This window comes from Plutella xylostella, chromosome 12 (assembly GCF_932276165.1).
Source record: "Plutella xylostella chromosome 12, ilPluXylo3.1, whole genome shotgun sequence".
Taxonomy (NCBI): Eukaryota; Metazoa; Arthropoda; class Insecta; order Lepidoptera; family Plutellidae; genus Plutella; species Plutella xylostella.
The window spans coordinates 3,749,065-3,765,031 of NC_063992.1; the positions used below are offsets into that span (position 1 = coordinate 3,749,065).

General features: G+C 37.0%; 1 protein-coding gene across 1 annotated transcript in view; it reads left to right on the top strand.

Annotated features, from left to right (window-relative positions):
- The window catches only part of LOC105392559 (protein O-mannosyl-transferase TMTC2), a 96,078-nt gene that overhangs the window by 62,330 nt on the left and 17,781 nt on the right, over window positions 1-15,967 (top strand). The window contains exon 5 of the mRNA XM_038119064.2: window positions 3,847-3,961. Within this exon, the coding sequence (XP_037974992.2) occupies window positions 3,847-3,961 (115 nt within the window). The remainder of the gene's footprint in view (window positions 1-3,846; window positions 3,962-15,967) is intronic.

Here is a 15,967-nt window from a genome sequence, read left to right on the forward strand (position 1 = left end):
TCGTATTATTTTTCCTGTGGTATTTTTATAGGTAAAGTTTATAATTCTAGCCTTACATTTCTAACACTTTTTCCCCATTTTACGGTGGGTATGTGATCCCTGAGTCATTTTTCACGTGCAGTTTATGAGCAGTGGGTTAGTGCTGGTTATATTTTTACTCCAGTAATATTTCCTGTTAGAAGAGTTTTATGATTCTACCTGAGTTCTTATTTACCGAGATTTGTTCTGACCGATGTTATTGAAGTGATTATAGAATACATTTTATAAAACTCTGAAATAATTAAATAATTAATTATGTCGGAGCTATGTGGTGATCGACAAAGACACTGAATGATAGACATACCTATAAGGGCTGATTTTTCAATGGTCAGATATAGTGTTATGTGACGAATAAAAATGTTACTGTCACTGTCTAAGGGCAGATTTTTCAATGGTAACTTTTATCTGACTATTGAAAAATCAGCCCTTAATCTCATCTTATACACACCTGCCTTTCACTAAGAGACCAACAGCAACCTGAGCTGGGCACAGAATCTCCGTTTTTTTGCCAAGGATTAAAAAGGATTCATTCACACTTCCAAACGGATCCATATTTGATCCGGCGCTGCGCACTTGCACAGAACTAATTGCAACCTCGATGCACTGCGATCGATTTCAGAACTTTTTACTCGAATCCAATAAGGATAAGCCGACCGCGTCCGATGGTGTAGGCGAGGCCGCCGCGATTTGCTTCTATTTCGGCGAGGGCCGGCGCTACACGACACGACGGGTCGGATCGTATCTGTGTAATCGGCTAAGCTCGGGCTTTATCGGGCCCATCTTTCGTTTCGAGTCATCGAGATAGTAACTACGGAGAGTGGCAAGTTCGAGAGATTAACACTTTTATCCGATCCTCAGTCGTGACCGAGTTGCTTTACCACTATTTAACGGGCTTGCTGGTTTTGTGGCGAAACAAATGACGGTCGCCACTAATTTGGCGGTGTACTGTAAATTGGTTACCGAATATCAGTGGAACTTGTTTGAATTGAATATTGGTCGTTATAAATATTAATCGTCAAGATGTAGTAATAATATACATATGTATATTATATTTTTTTACTAAAAACATTACACGTTAATTCAGAAATGGTGCCATAACGTACGTTAGGTCAGGCATATTTCATATTACCTACATTCCCTGATTAAATTCAATCCTGCGAAAGTCCTTCTTGAATAAAGTTCGGGTAATGGCAGCGAATAATACATACCATATTCAGTACGAATAGTTCGAGTTATAAAACATAGGGAAGTTTCGCGAAAGAACAAGTTTAACTTTAATGAAAAGTAAACGAGCTCGCAACGCCAACTGTAAATTGATATTCCAGTGAAATGAACGTTATTTAACAAGACAAGTATGACTTGGCTAATTTAACAATATTTTTTTTTACTGTAATTTTTTCTACTAATTCGTTATACATTTAAAAAATATTTATTTCAATTATGGATGCTGTCCTGTAGCTGAAAATTTAAGAAAACTAATGAAATATTAGACAAAATGAGAAACTTTGGGAATAAAATATTTCGAAATGTGCACTGACTGACTTTAAAAGTATGTCGTCTTTGACGTCACTTCGAGTACCTATTATATTTATGCACCTATATAAAACACAGGATAAAATTACATATTTATATTATTGAATCAGTACTTTTTACTGATACTAGAAAGTGCCAAAGGAAAATAAGAATTAACATTCAATGTCCATTCTATTGGGTCTTTCGCAAGAACTTAGTAGCAGGGAAGAAAAGGATTTGTTCAAACATATTATGAAGTGCTCTTGAAGTTCTAAGCTGTTTACTTTTGCTCGTGACGTGTAAACTACTTACTTCAATTTACCGAGTGGGGTGAATTAGAAGTAGGTTCTTCGGAGCTACTAGAGATTGAAAAATAGAATAGGATAATAAACATTGCAATGAGTAATACCTACTTAGGTAACTCATTACTACTCAAAATGATACATCTCAATGATACTTCCAACAATTTGTCACTGGATCAATCTGGGGGTTTAGTACAGGTTTGATAGTTTGGCGAAAACTACAAAAGTTTACGTTTTCTCGCATACTCAGTGGCGCCTCTAGCGGAAACTATCATGAAACTCTTGACAAATAATGTACCTTTGTAGATGACAGGAGAAAACGTGAAACGTATATACCTACTATAGTAAGAAAATCGCATCGTACTTAACTACGCATCTGATGCGTTGTATACACTTATTTATTTTATGTTCGTTGGTACTTAGAACTAATGGTGATGCTCGTAAATTGCTTTTATTTTCTTTTTGATGTTGTGCTGTTTAGTTGGATATTTTACGATGGATTTTATGTGTTGCGAGTCTCCCTAACAAAGCGCCTGGGTCGGCTATCTTAAAGGAACTGAGATCGGCTCGGGTAAACTCAATCAAGCTTTGATAGTCTATGTTTACAGTGTGATTGTTTAGAAATGTGAAGAGTAAACAAATTGGAATATATTTGCTTGTAAAAGTACTTAGTTGATAGGTGAGTATAGGTGTGCGATGGTATGACAGTAATGTAAGTACCTACTTCTTAATGCACTGGAAACTTAATCGTCATCAGCGAATAATCCTTCACTCCTGGTCACTAGACTCTTCTTTTGTAGTCCCACTTTGAGCATAGAATATTCACGTATTCGAAATGGAATCTGAAACACACTCTCCAATAGGCCAAAACAAAAATTGTAGTTCCGAAAAATCCTTTTTTAATATGACGCATCGTTTCAAAGGCGAAATGTAATAACAGGCAACACGTTCTTTTATCGTTTTGTGCCATCAAGTGCGCTTTGCCATTGAAATGCCAGTAGAAATGTGTCGAATAACAGCATCGGCATCGATAAACCGGCGAAAGTGGAAATCATTCATGACACAGCACTCGCTCCCGCTCAAAGAAGTCGCGCAATATTGTCGGTTAATAATAGACGAATGTATGCAGTTCAATTCATATTCATACTGCATGTTTTGCATACACGTCTTTATTAGTTATTTGTTATAGCATTTATGTTCGTTATTAGATCTGTCGAAAGGGTGTGTTATAATATTATCATGAACATGATCTGTGTTTGCAGCATCGAGTATGTGAGCTGATTTATACAATTATCACTGTATCTCACTCACCAAGTCGGTCGATTATCGTAGCATAATGCTGTGTCAAATCCGTTTTGCTAACATAATAAACATAATAATAATAATAATGTATTTCCATAAAATTGCACAGTTATTCACAATTATAAAGGATGTAAGTACCTACCTACATTAATTAAGAAAATATAATTATGTTACAATACAATTTGTGTTAAACATAAATGTTGTTTAACTATACGTATCTATATCTTAACGTCCTTCTGTCTGTCTGCTATTATTATAATTTCACGTGTTTATCATTACCTAAGGTAATCTTTCCATTTAACCTGTGTATGTATTGTATTCAGTAAATAAAAAATGTACCTATTTATCTCCTCGTCAGCCCTTACAACTTATTTACTGCCAGTTTCAATAACTCTATCTATCGATAGCTGACAGTAACTATCATACTATCATACGATTTTGACACATTTAGCTCCAATTTCTTCATAGTCGGTTAGATCGTAACCAGGGAAAGGTTGATCAATTATACGTCATCTCCATATTAAATTCTTGAAAGATGTGTCAAAAGTCAAGCAATAATCCCTGCCTATGGAGAAATTGGCACTAAAAGTTTCATTCTGTCAAAATCGCATGGAAGTAACTGTCAAGTATCGATAGAGTTATCGAAACTGCCAGTAACAGTACAAAAACTGATAATTTTATTTGTTTCCAGCATACGGCAATCTGGGCAGCGTGCTGAGCGCGCAGGGCCGCACCGCGGAGGCCGAGGCGGCGTTCCGGAGGGCGCTGGCCCACCGCCCCAACATGGCTGACGTGCATTATAACCTGTGAGTACTGATTTGAATCGAAGTGGTTGAGAATTTTGAGTCCAGTATAATAAGTCTATTTAAAAAAAACCTTTTTTTTCTACTTGAGATCGCAAGAATGAGTTTGTTAGGTACATAGATGTACAAAAAAATCTAAAAAGGGAGCTTATTGTTTATATACTGAGGTACTGAAATATAACGGTGTATTTATAAAGTGCTGGTCAAAGTATTATATTTGTGCAATAAAGTATTAAATGAATAAATAAATATACACTCACGAGCAAAGAAAAAGTTCTAGTGACATGGAATGTCAAGAGTGTAATATAAAAATAATAAATAACTAACACTGCCTGGTTCTGAGCCATATCGGAAACAAAATAATGAATCAAAAACTGAAACGTTGGTGTACTAAATCTACGTAGGTTTTAGTTGGAATACAAACTCCAACCGAATGAGATCTTTTACAACCTACCTTTATGATTTTTCGACGTATTTTTACAAAAAAAATACATAGGTACCTAAAATGAAATAAAAAATACAAATAGTCATTTCCAGTGTAACGTTATTATAACGTTAGTTATACCTATTAAACGAATTTGACAAAGGTATTTTACTTAGAATTTAGTGGATGTGATTAGGTAGAGAAGTACTTATGTTCCTTGGGTAGGATGCTTCCCGACCGGTCAAATGATCCGAGTAAACCTTCTGAATAACGTTCACTGAAAGACAGTCCACTTGGGTCCAGCTGAATACTACAATAGACTATAAGAAATGAAGGAATAAAGTATATACCTAAGTGGCCATTGTATTGTAGTTGAAAAGGTTCTGTGAAATGGGAACGTAGAAAGCAAAGGTTTATCGTCAATGAATCGATCGAACGTAAATTTTATTTATGAACTTGTCGTGCAAATCCAAAATGAGAATATGAAAATTAATGCGATCTATGTAATATTCAAATAACTAATTTTCAAAATCATCCATAATCCCCTTAATTCTATTTCAAATTAATTTCCTGTTCAAAACGGTATGTGAAGTTGTGCCGACTCACGCAAAACGCGATCTTTCCATTGTAAATGTATTTTCTATTTATAATTCAATGGTAATTTGAATGTTTGACAAAGCATTTTACTTTCCCCGAGTACTTACAAGATAGGACCTTTTCATTCCTTTGTTGTCAACTGGGTGCCTTTTCTCTACAGCAGTGACGTAAAACGAGAAAGAGCAATAGAAATGCTGGTGGATTGTACTGGAGCTGTAACCCATATCAATTTCCCTATGTCAAAAACAGTGCCAGCCTGAACAAAAACATAAAAGAACTGTTAAACTATTATTAGAAGTTAAACAAAATGTAGAAGCCGTCCCCTAGTAAGCTTTTAGTGGCAAAAAAATAATATTCAGTTCGCTATACCCTTGAGACTAAAAAGGCGAGTCCAATTCCAGTAAGGGTCAGGCTGAAAAAAAGTCATAAAACTCGTAGATAATACGTTTACAGGGATCGTGCTCACAATGTGTAATTTTATTCTAGGAATCTTTACCAGGCTAATATCTTAATCTGAATTAATAAATTCTTCAAAATCTTACGTAATTAGTATAATTAAACGTTGTAGAGTCAACGCAAGATTAAAATAATCGCGCCAATTATTACGGATTTCTCTGCACGGATTTTAAACCAGACCATCTTACAGAAAAACTAACTTACACTAAATATAAAATCAAATCATTGAAAATCTAAACATGGTAAACTAGTGAAAACGGCATTAGCAATCCCGTCTGTCGGCGGCGAAACAATTAAAACGTTTATTTCGTCCACAGTCAATAACGTGGTTCTCGCCAAAAAGAAAACAGAGGTCGCTCCATTAATTCAGCACGGCTGGGCTCTCGAATTAATCGGGTACACAACTACACGGCCCCCGCCCCCGGACGTAAGCAGCCCCCGCCCCCAGACGTAAGCCCAGCTTGTGCAGATTCACAAATTAACGTCACAGCCGATCCCTTAACATGGCGTATTTATGAGCAGACTCGTTTCAATCTCGGCCGGTATCTCCTACACAATAGCTATTGTTCGAACCTCTATTTAGGCGTCTGTTCACCGAGTTGTTTGAATAAAACCCTCATAATATATTCTCTCCCGGTGGACTAAGTACAACCCTGTACACGGGAATTTCGTCCAAACACGTGTCGTACACTGCCCCGGTAATGTAAGTTAGAATTTCCGTATTGTTTTGTGTTTACTGACTAAATAGAAATATTATACAGCATGTATAGTCTTTTTAAATTTTAAATATGGTTATGTTTAAAAAATAAATAGGTACTAATAATTTTGATTATTAATTAACTTGTATATAATTATATCATAAATTTTAGTGTCAAATTCGTAATAAAGAGTCGTTATCGCGTAGCGAATAAATAACGGTTTTGGCTCTCATCCGTGAGGCTGTGGGTTCGAATCCTGCCATGTACCTACCAATGAATTCTTTAAGAATAAGGAATACAATTATTACAATTATACTACGTACTCTTACGGTGAAGGAAAACATCGTGAGTGATTCTAGATGTGTACCATCTATACGGCTCGCGACCACGTGAGCACAAATGTACAGAGTCACTTCTGGCCACCCCTTCGGGGGTTACAGCTGTGAGAATAATATATGTACCTATGTATTAATGCAAAAAATGAAAGTAAATTGATATGAAGATACACACGCTTTTGGCGAAGCATCTCTTGTGTATCTAATGTTATTATGTATTTTATTGCGATGATAGGTATAATATATTTCAGACACAGTAAAGCTTTCTGTAATAATATATAACAAGATAAGCTCCTGATTCTATTAGTTTGTTATTAGAAGAGGGTAAGCCTTATGTTAGAGGAAAATTGCTCGAACGTTTAATAGAATAATATTGTGTGTGCGTCGTATTTACAATCTAAAGTACCATTATATTAATATCGTTAAGCCGATTACTTACGGTAGGTATATTTTTACGATACGAGTGTATTATACCTACTACACAACGTACCGAATTGACATATAAATATAATATAAATTATAAATAAAACTCAATAATACTTGATCCGTTCAAGGTCTGAAGCCGTTTAAAGTATACATAATAAAACTATTTTCTATTACCCTCCATCTGAAAGGACCATAAAACACCACTACGTCCGTACACACTACACGCACACACACACCCCACATATCGGTAGCACTAGCCTTGGTCTACTAATCTCCCTTTACTGTCTATACTAATCCATCGATAAGCGATAGCCAGTGTCTCTTAACCAGGGTTAATTCGCCGATTAAACAGTGCCACATTGACGTAAACAATATAGAGGCCAAGCATAGACAATGTAGAACACCACTAGAGACAATGAAGAACAAAGCCATACAGATATTGGGTTTAACAGGAATTAGGTATAGATATTATAATGATTTTGGTCGAGACTGCATCGTAAGGGCGATGCCACACGGGCGTAGCGCGTTGTGTGTCCGTTGCGTTGTCTGAGCGGTGACGCTCCGTCGTCGTTAAAATTTACAATATACCTAATATATTTTTATTCGTTAAACAATAAGTTTTAGATACATGAACACAGGAGTATTATGTGCGCCATCAATAATTGATAAAGTCGAGTAGTCATTGACGATTCAGTGTACGGTTAACGAAAGGGACAGATAGCTCTGTGTTTGAATTTAATTTTGTTATTCAGATAAACAAATGCCTAGTGTATGTTTGTTTGTACCTACTCAAAATAGCCTTATTGTATTTATACATTTTACTACTTCCAGAGGTCTATATTGTCTAATTATTCTACAATTTACTCTACTGTGCAGTTGTGCACTAAACAAACTATAGTCTCTGGTTTTACCACAAAACCAGCACATTATATGGAAATAACAACAATAAGTAGTAAACAACGTGGCTTTATACTTTTTTGGGTAATACAGCTAAATATTGGCAGGAAAATGTGACTATTATTACTACTGATGAGACGAATGCCTTATGTACAAGTTTCTTGAACGATCAACCCAAGGCAGTTAGTACAGACAGAAGAAGTGTACCGGGCTGATCACTGATATCTGCTGCTGACGGTACAGTGCAGTTCTCACAATGGACGTGGCAACAAATCACCGGGGCGCGTGTTGTGCTCCAGACACACGATATGGGAGTGTCGAACAGGTACCGGCGGGTTACTCTATCTTACGAAAATCGACGATTCAGTACGCTGCGCGACTCGCGACTCTACCACGTTGTATCAAACGCACCGAATGCACTACAGCTCACGTTTGATTTGTTTTTCGTCAGTATAGAGTGACCCTCCAGAACCCGTCTGCCGAGGGCGGTATCCGGCGTGACATACGGCGCGGCATTGTTCTTGACTCCCTCGACGTAAGGGTCAGATTCGAAATTGATTTGTACCGTAGTATTATCTCTCTTCCAAGTGCCAAACAAAAAGTTCAGTTTCGCTTCAAGATTATTATTGTAAATATACCTCAACTAAACCATTGTACTGAAAAAGATTCGAAAATAGAAGTTTAATTTCTGAACGCGACCCGATTTTCCTAACTTATTAATCAGAAAACATCATCCAGCAAGTAAAACGCACCTAATAGTTCGTCATATATATTTTTTGTGTTCAACATGTAAGTTATCGCTTCAAATAAAATCTCGTCTTGTGACACAAAATATTAGGACATAATTTTTCATGAGCGGAGTGCGGAGAGGAGTAGATCAATAAGCAGTGTCGCTGAAACCGTGCCAAGCCGAGGCGTTAGACGCTCACTACACCATATATCATACAACAAACAGGTATAATATTTTGTCTGCCATCCCAACAACACATCAGAGATATTAATTTTCGCTCTTCCAAGTCAACACGGAGCCATTAACATCTTCAAAGCTTTGTCCTTACACGCAGACACCTAGCTACGTTCCACTAAAATTATTCCAACGAGAATCTTGTCTACAAATCACTGAGACACGTTTTGCGCCTGACAACGCGAGCTGGCGTAGTAGACACGCCCCTCCACACGATAAATGTAGATTAAACTAGTGTTTACTGTTACTTCGCACTCGGGGACAGACGCACGTTCGTTCTCCGTGCAGCTATGTAAGTGCTTATTCAGCGACAAAGCGCCCTTGTGAGCTGCGACCACATCCAAAGAGTTACTTTGAGGAGCTAAAATCGATTTCACGGTTGCAAGAGTAGCTTTTAAAGTAAACACGTTAAAACAGCTCATTGCGAACTCATTTTATGTGGCGGAAAACTTTCTTTGCCGTGTAAGTAGAAAATAAACATAAAGAAACAAACATTATGCACTATATCGATTGCGTTATTACAGCAGAATGGTTTCTGTTTTTCCTTTCAGATTTTCAAGCACTACAGGTTGTATAAAGTTACAATACTCTTGAAGCGAAAGCACAAAATAATGCAGACGTTATTATTTTTTATTTCACCGCCTCAATCCTTTAGCAGAAGTAGGGCGGAGGTCGCTGGCTGACAGCTGTATAGCCGCGCGATAACTGTTACGGAAATGATCTCAATACGATACCGTAGCCGGCGGAACATTTTATTATTTCTACGGTTTAATATCTGTTAAGTGCACTTAAGTTTAACGAGGGCAACGTTTTACGCCGATTCGGTACGAGGTGTAGGTTTAATTTTGTTCCGAAATCGTATAAAAAAACGCTACTATGTATGGTGAAAAGGGACGCGGCCATGAAACTGAGTAACAACTTTGCTCACACAGAAAAATCATACTGATTCACTGTTTAGGTGGACCTCGCTTATACATTATAATTTTTAATATGTACCTATATGCAATAATGTTTTTAATACCTTGTATTTAGTTGCTAAGAAGCCATTATCTGTTTTTGGAACAAGAAATGCGTGTGAAAAGAATTTGAAAGACTAAAAATCTGTTGTTCATTTTCAGTTCCTGCGCTGTTTAAATAAATTCTATGCGGCACAGGCCCACGGTACGTCGTTTGTTCCACATTCAACAATGTTGAAAAATGCTAAGCTTGTTTCCTGTTTTGTGTAAATTTCTTTTTTAAAATAAAATTAAGGAATTAAAAACACTTTACCAGGTTCAAATGGAAGCTTGCGTTGGAAAAAAAACTAAATTCTCACTCAAAATGGTTGCTCTGTGTTCACTATTCACATAAAAAGCAAGGATATATAAAATACATATCAATGTTTTAATGAGACATTTCCAAGCTGTAAGTAATATTGATGATTTAGCAGAGTAGTATATAAATAAATAAATAAATAAATATGTGGGGACATCTCACACACGGCCATCCGACCCCAAGCTAGGCAGAACCTGTGTTATGGGTGTAGAATCGTCATAATAATATATGTTAATGTTTTAGTTCATGTGCCAACAGATGTCACTATCCCTTACCGTACATCGCGGTATTAAGATTTCTTCGGTTTTATTGACTTTGTGGTTTATATAATTAAACGTTACTTCTGCCAGCAAATAGTGGTTTGATTTGGACTTGTTCATGGTCCTTCGAGCCGGATTGCGGAATCAGAAAGTCAAATTTTGGTCCGACGCAAGTATCGGGGAACTAGGAATCCCCGAAGGTGCTTCGGGTGGTTGGCCAGAGCGTCAGCCAGCGAGAGCAGCCAGTGCAGCGCGGACAGCTCCAGCATCGGCAGAGCTCCTGGGTGCACCGTGGCGGATGACAGCAGTGGCGCCGCGAGCTGCGTCACCCCATCTGCCACGCAGCGGCAACAGGACGAGCAAGGGAGTGGATCACACACAGAAGCCGGTAATCTAAGTGAACTAACTGTGAGTACATTTTGACAGTATCAGTTGAGTAAACCCCCCCCCCCCCAAGTGTCAGTGTCATTCTCAGAATAATTATTGAAGTGCCAGTGTGTCAGTATGGACATTAAGAAAAAGGATAATTTGTCTTTGGATCTGTATCGTTCTTTCCAGTTCTTTCTCTCATAGACAGTAGTTAGAATAATTATTAAAATTTAGTTAGAACTTAGAATAATTTAACAAATATTGGTCAGACGGGGAACCTATGCCCGATTTTGGTTCTGTGAGAAACCAATTAAAAACTTGTAAAATTTTCAAAATTGTCTTTGGACTTAGCAAATTTCAAACATTATTCTACCTCTGTCAAAATGTCGTCTTCTATTAAAGGTCAACTTGGCTCAATTTCCAACATTGTTAAAGCGTATGAAAACTACAAAAAGGCACCAAAAGACCGTTTAGCCAAGGAATCATATTTACAAACCAGACTAGAGGCGTTAGAGGCTCAATTCAAAATTGTTACTGATAATCATACAAAGATACTGTCTGAAGCATCCGATGAAATAATGGAAAACCACGAATATTTCTCAAGCAACATGTACTCGGAGGTCGAGGAAACGTACATCATGTACAAGTCAGACCTAAAGGAAGCTCTATCCCTCGTCGTGTCTGTTGCATCGGATGCTTCTGAACAGATAAACAAACAAGCAACTACCAAGGGGGAATCTCATGTTCACTTGCCTAAACTTTCAATTCCGGTGTTTTCTGGCAAATATTTAGAGTGGATAACATTTAGAGAATTATTTTTATCATTGGTCCACAACAACGATGCATTAGACAATGTACAAAAAATGCATTATTTAAAGGCGCACCTCTCTGGGCAAGCTGAGCAGCTCTTACGGCATGTACCAATCACAGCTGCAACTTACCACGAGGCCTGGGTGACTTTAAATAATAGGTACAATAACAAGAAGTACTTGGTCAATTGTCTAATGCAACGCTTTATGGATCAACCTACCATTGTAAATGAAACAGCTGGTGCAATCAAAAATGTGCTAGATTTAGTGAATGACACTTTGAACGGTTTGAGGAATCTAGGTGTACAAACCGAGTCTTGGGATGTGTTCATCATTCACGTGGTTTGCTCAAGGTTGGACTCTGAATCCCGAAAAAGTTGGGAAGTTAAAATAAGTACCTCGAACGAACTGCCAACCTTGAACGAATTAATGCAGTATCTAGAAGCTCGATACAGATCCCTTGAATACTTAGATACCGAACAAAAGCCAACACATTTACATTTAATGCACGCAACTGCCACCAGTGTCCATGCAGGAGCCATAGGGTGTGCCTACTGCAAAAAACGTGGCCACAAAATCATCCACTGCAAGGAGTTCTGTAAGTTACAATATGAAGCACGACACAAGTTTGTTATAACCAACAGGCTATGCTATAATTGCATAGGCCGTAATCACTCTGCCAATAGCTGCCGCTCCATCAACACATGCCGCATCTGTTATCATCATCACCACTCATTGCTTCATCCGACGCCAGCTTCGGGGTCGCAGGTGGGTGGATCCAAATCATCACTGGCCGTAGAAGTCAAGGCAACAGGTGCCAATGCCAAAGCAGCATCGGATAACCCTGGATCATTACCATCGAATACAGTCCACCGTTCACATCAAATTGCTTCACCATCACATACAGTCCACTGTTCCAATCATATCAACAGCATGCATACAAAAATAACATCAGGTGACAACGGTAAGCAAAATACTGAAGGCGGCCACAAATTGAGAATCGACAAGGACAACACACATTCAGCTTGGTCACGTCACTCAAGCCATTGGTCATCATTCAAAAGAAGTCGAATATCAAAACGTTCGAAAAATAGGAAATCATTCAGCACACAGTCCCACGCTCACGACCCATCCATCAATCACTCATCTGCATGTCCTACCGATCCATTCAGTCACAGCTCTGAAGTCCAGTCCAGTTGGAGACGAACTTGGATTTCTAATAATCACCATCATCCCCAGGTCGGTAGTTATTAGGTAGATTGATTACGCAAATTTTCAAAAAAAAAATGGGTCGTAGTATTGTATTTCGTGATAATAAGTTGTATTGCAAATTAACTATGTTAAAATTTTATCTTATCTGTCATCAACTGTTATCGTTCATCATTTAATATAGTATTATGTTGTATGTATTCATGTCTTTTGCAAATTCTTCATAAAACCGAGTACCAATCTGTCTCAACCAAAGCATGTATTTTCTACTAAATAGTTTTAAGATCGCGCAAGGTGCATACCAATGCAATTTTTATCAACCTTTTGTATCTATCAATGCATCTTGTGACACCCCCTTGACCTCATGGTGGGCGGTAGTTAAGAACTATATGTTCTTGGTGGGCGGTATGTAGAATCGTCATAATAATATATGTTAATGTTTTAGTTCATGTGCCAACAGATGTCACTATCCCTTACCGTACATCGCGGTATTAAGATTTCTTCGGTTTTATTGACTTTGTGGTTTATATAATTAAACGTTACTTCTGCCAGCAAATAGTGGTTTGATTTGGACTTGTTCAATGGGTGTCGGACAGCTGATATATCTACACAAATACATATATACCTATATACCTATGAAAATAAAATAAAACCTCGTAGCCAAAAGCTAGGTAATACTGTCATAAAAAATAAACCTAGGTAGGTACATCGATGAACTGGTCACCCATCCAAATAAACCAGATTAAACAAAAGAATTAAAAAGTTTTGTTTCAAAACAAATGTCAGTAAAATATTTAATTTGAATTTCATTGCCGACAAGTTGGAAGTTGTTCACTCGTGAATTATTCGACCTTAGCCAGTGACATGACCCAATCAAATTGCCAATAGAACAGGCTTTTACAATAATGAACCTTTTGCGAGGACCCAATTAAAGTAAATATTAAATGGCTAGCTTTCCCTGCGAGCTTCGCCTCGTCGCTTTTTTAACCGACTTCAAAAAAAGGAGGAGGTTCTTACGTTAGAATTTTTAGATTTAGGTATTTTATTTATTTATTATTTTATTTCACAATACAAGAACAGAACTACTTGTGTACTTAATGCTAAAGTCATTTTCTATCAGCCAACCTGCAGGAGGTGCAGGAGTAAATTGTATGGGAGTGCAAAAAAAAACTTTACACGATTTTAGCAAAAAACCAAATAAGTAAGTGCCAAATATTCCGTTTAAACGAAAGGTAATTTCCGTTTACTTTCTTTCCTTACGACAAACATACTGATATTTAGACATAACGATGCATTTGCACCCCAACAGGACACGACAGCATCTCTCATCGGTCGTTGTTGTTTTCGTAATTAGCGACCCATATAGACTAAAAAATCTGTACCCCTTATTGACTTAACTTGGTCACCCCATTTCCCCCTTTTAGGGATTGAATTTAGAAATATCCTGAATACGGGTTTACCGCTGTATTTAAAGTAGTAAAGTTAAGTTTTAAATTAAATGAGTCATACTAACCTTGTTTCCCCATAAAAACTTCGGACCACCCTTTTACCCATTCAGAGGGTCCATTTTGGAAAATCTTTCTTATAGACCTCACATAGTTTCGTGGAACATCTATGCCATATTTACAGTTTCTCGACTCAGTGGTTTTGGCTGTGATTATGATCCTACAATTTATTAAGTACAAACGATTTTACATATAAGTATACAGGGTGTTGCAAAAAGGGTATTTTAAGCCGAAACCTACATGTGTAGCATGGTATATCTAAGCCTGAAACTGAAATCAGAATTTCAAAATTTGCTAAAAAAAAATCATTCAAAGAAACGTTGTTGATCACGTGACTTTTTACCATGCAGAGAGACTTTTTTTTTAGTAAGTATACCCTTTTTGCAACCCCCTGTAGAAGCACTGCATTAAATGCACCGTGAAAAACTCAATCTTTCAATACTATGTAATAGAATTGTTTTCTTACACGACTTTACTTTTCCTATAAAAAATATGTTTTAGTTTACAAACCTTTGCACTTTCTAATTATAATTTAGGTAGAATTTTTAAATGCTTCCATCCAAACATAAAACGGGTCCATTCAGCGGGTTCCAGTTCCAGTGTGCCCATTCTAATTGGAAATAGCTTTTGGTAATTGAAATGAAAGACTTCAACAAAGGGAAATTCTGAGTTAATCGCTGGATAACGATTAGAACTGGGAAGCTTGGACGATGAGTGTATAGATTTATTGGTTTTATTTGTTCAGCACAGTGCGTTGATACGCAAAACAACATCCTAAGACCGTATAAATATTGTTGACTATACTTTACCTACTAAGGACTAATAAATAATATTTTATATTCTCGATAATGTTAGTAAAATCATCTTGAATTCAATATTATTACGCTCGTGTTTATACAATGTGATATTTTTACATTTTAAGGGTCTCTCAACAATTAATAGCACTGCTTTTAAAATACCTGATATGTAATGGAAAACCTGGCTATACGGAAAATATTTTCCGTATATTTCACGAGATATAATACTCGAGATTAAGCTTGTATTGAAAAATAATACAAAAGTAAATATTATTCAAATATAAACCTATGTTAGGCGATTAAAATTTTAACTTTGAAAACTCTACATAACATCAAGTAATGTCTGGGTGGTACACTTATAATATTATTATTGCATCATACGAAATAACTATAACTATCCATGATCGAGCCCGCCCGCAAATGCATCTGACTAGGACCATTCAATTCGCAAATCTAGTTTTCAATAAATAATGTTACGATCAACAGTTGAGCTTCGATAAAATGCATTTTGCGCACTGAATGCTACATATTGAATTGAATTCAGTTCAGTATATTTCCGAATACGTAATGCACGGAGTTACGTCCCCAGCTAGTTGAAATTAGTGTGACAGATAGACACCGGGGCCTAGTAAACGGATAATAACTGTGTACAGTGCCACAAACTTATCTGTTCCGGTGACAGCTCACGTAAATGTGTAATATTTCTTCATTCTATAAAATTTTAAGTTTGCCAGTAGTGGTAATTCGCTCTTGTGGTTTCAATAAACCCATCTAATCTATATCAATATATAATTCATTAGTAAATAATGAGATATGGATCAATTTAGTTCGCTCTCACCGGAACAGATAAGTTTGTCGCACTATAGGTTACATTGTGGTATTTTAAGTCTCATACTTACCAATATATTTATGAGACATAAAAATACCATAAAGCGCTTCAGAAAATGGT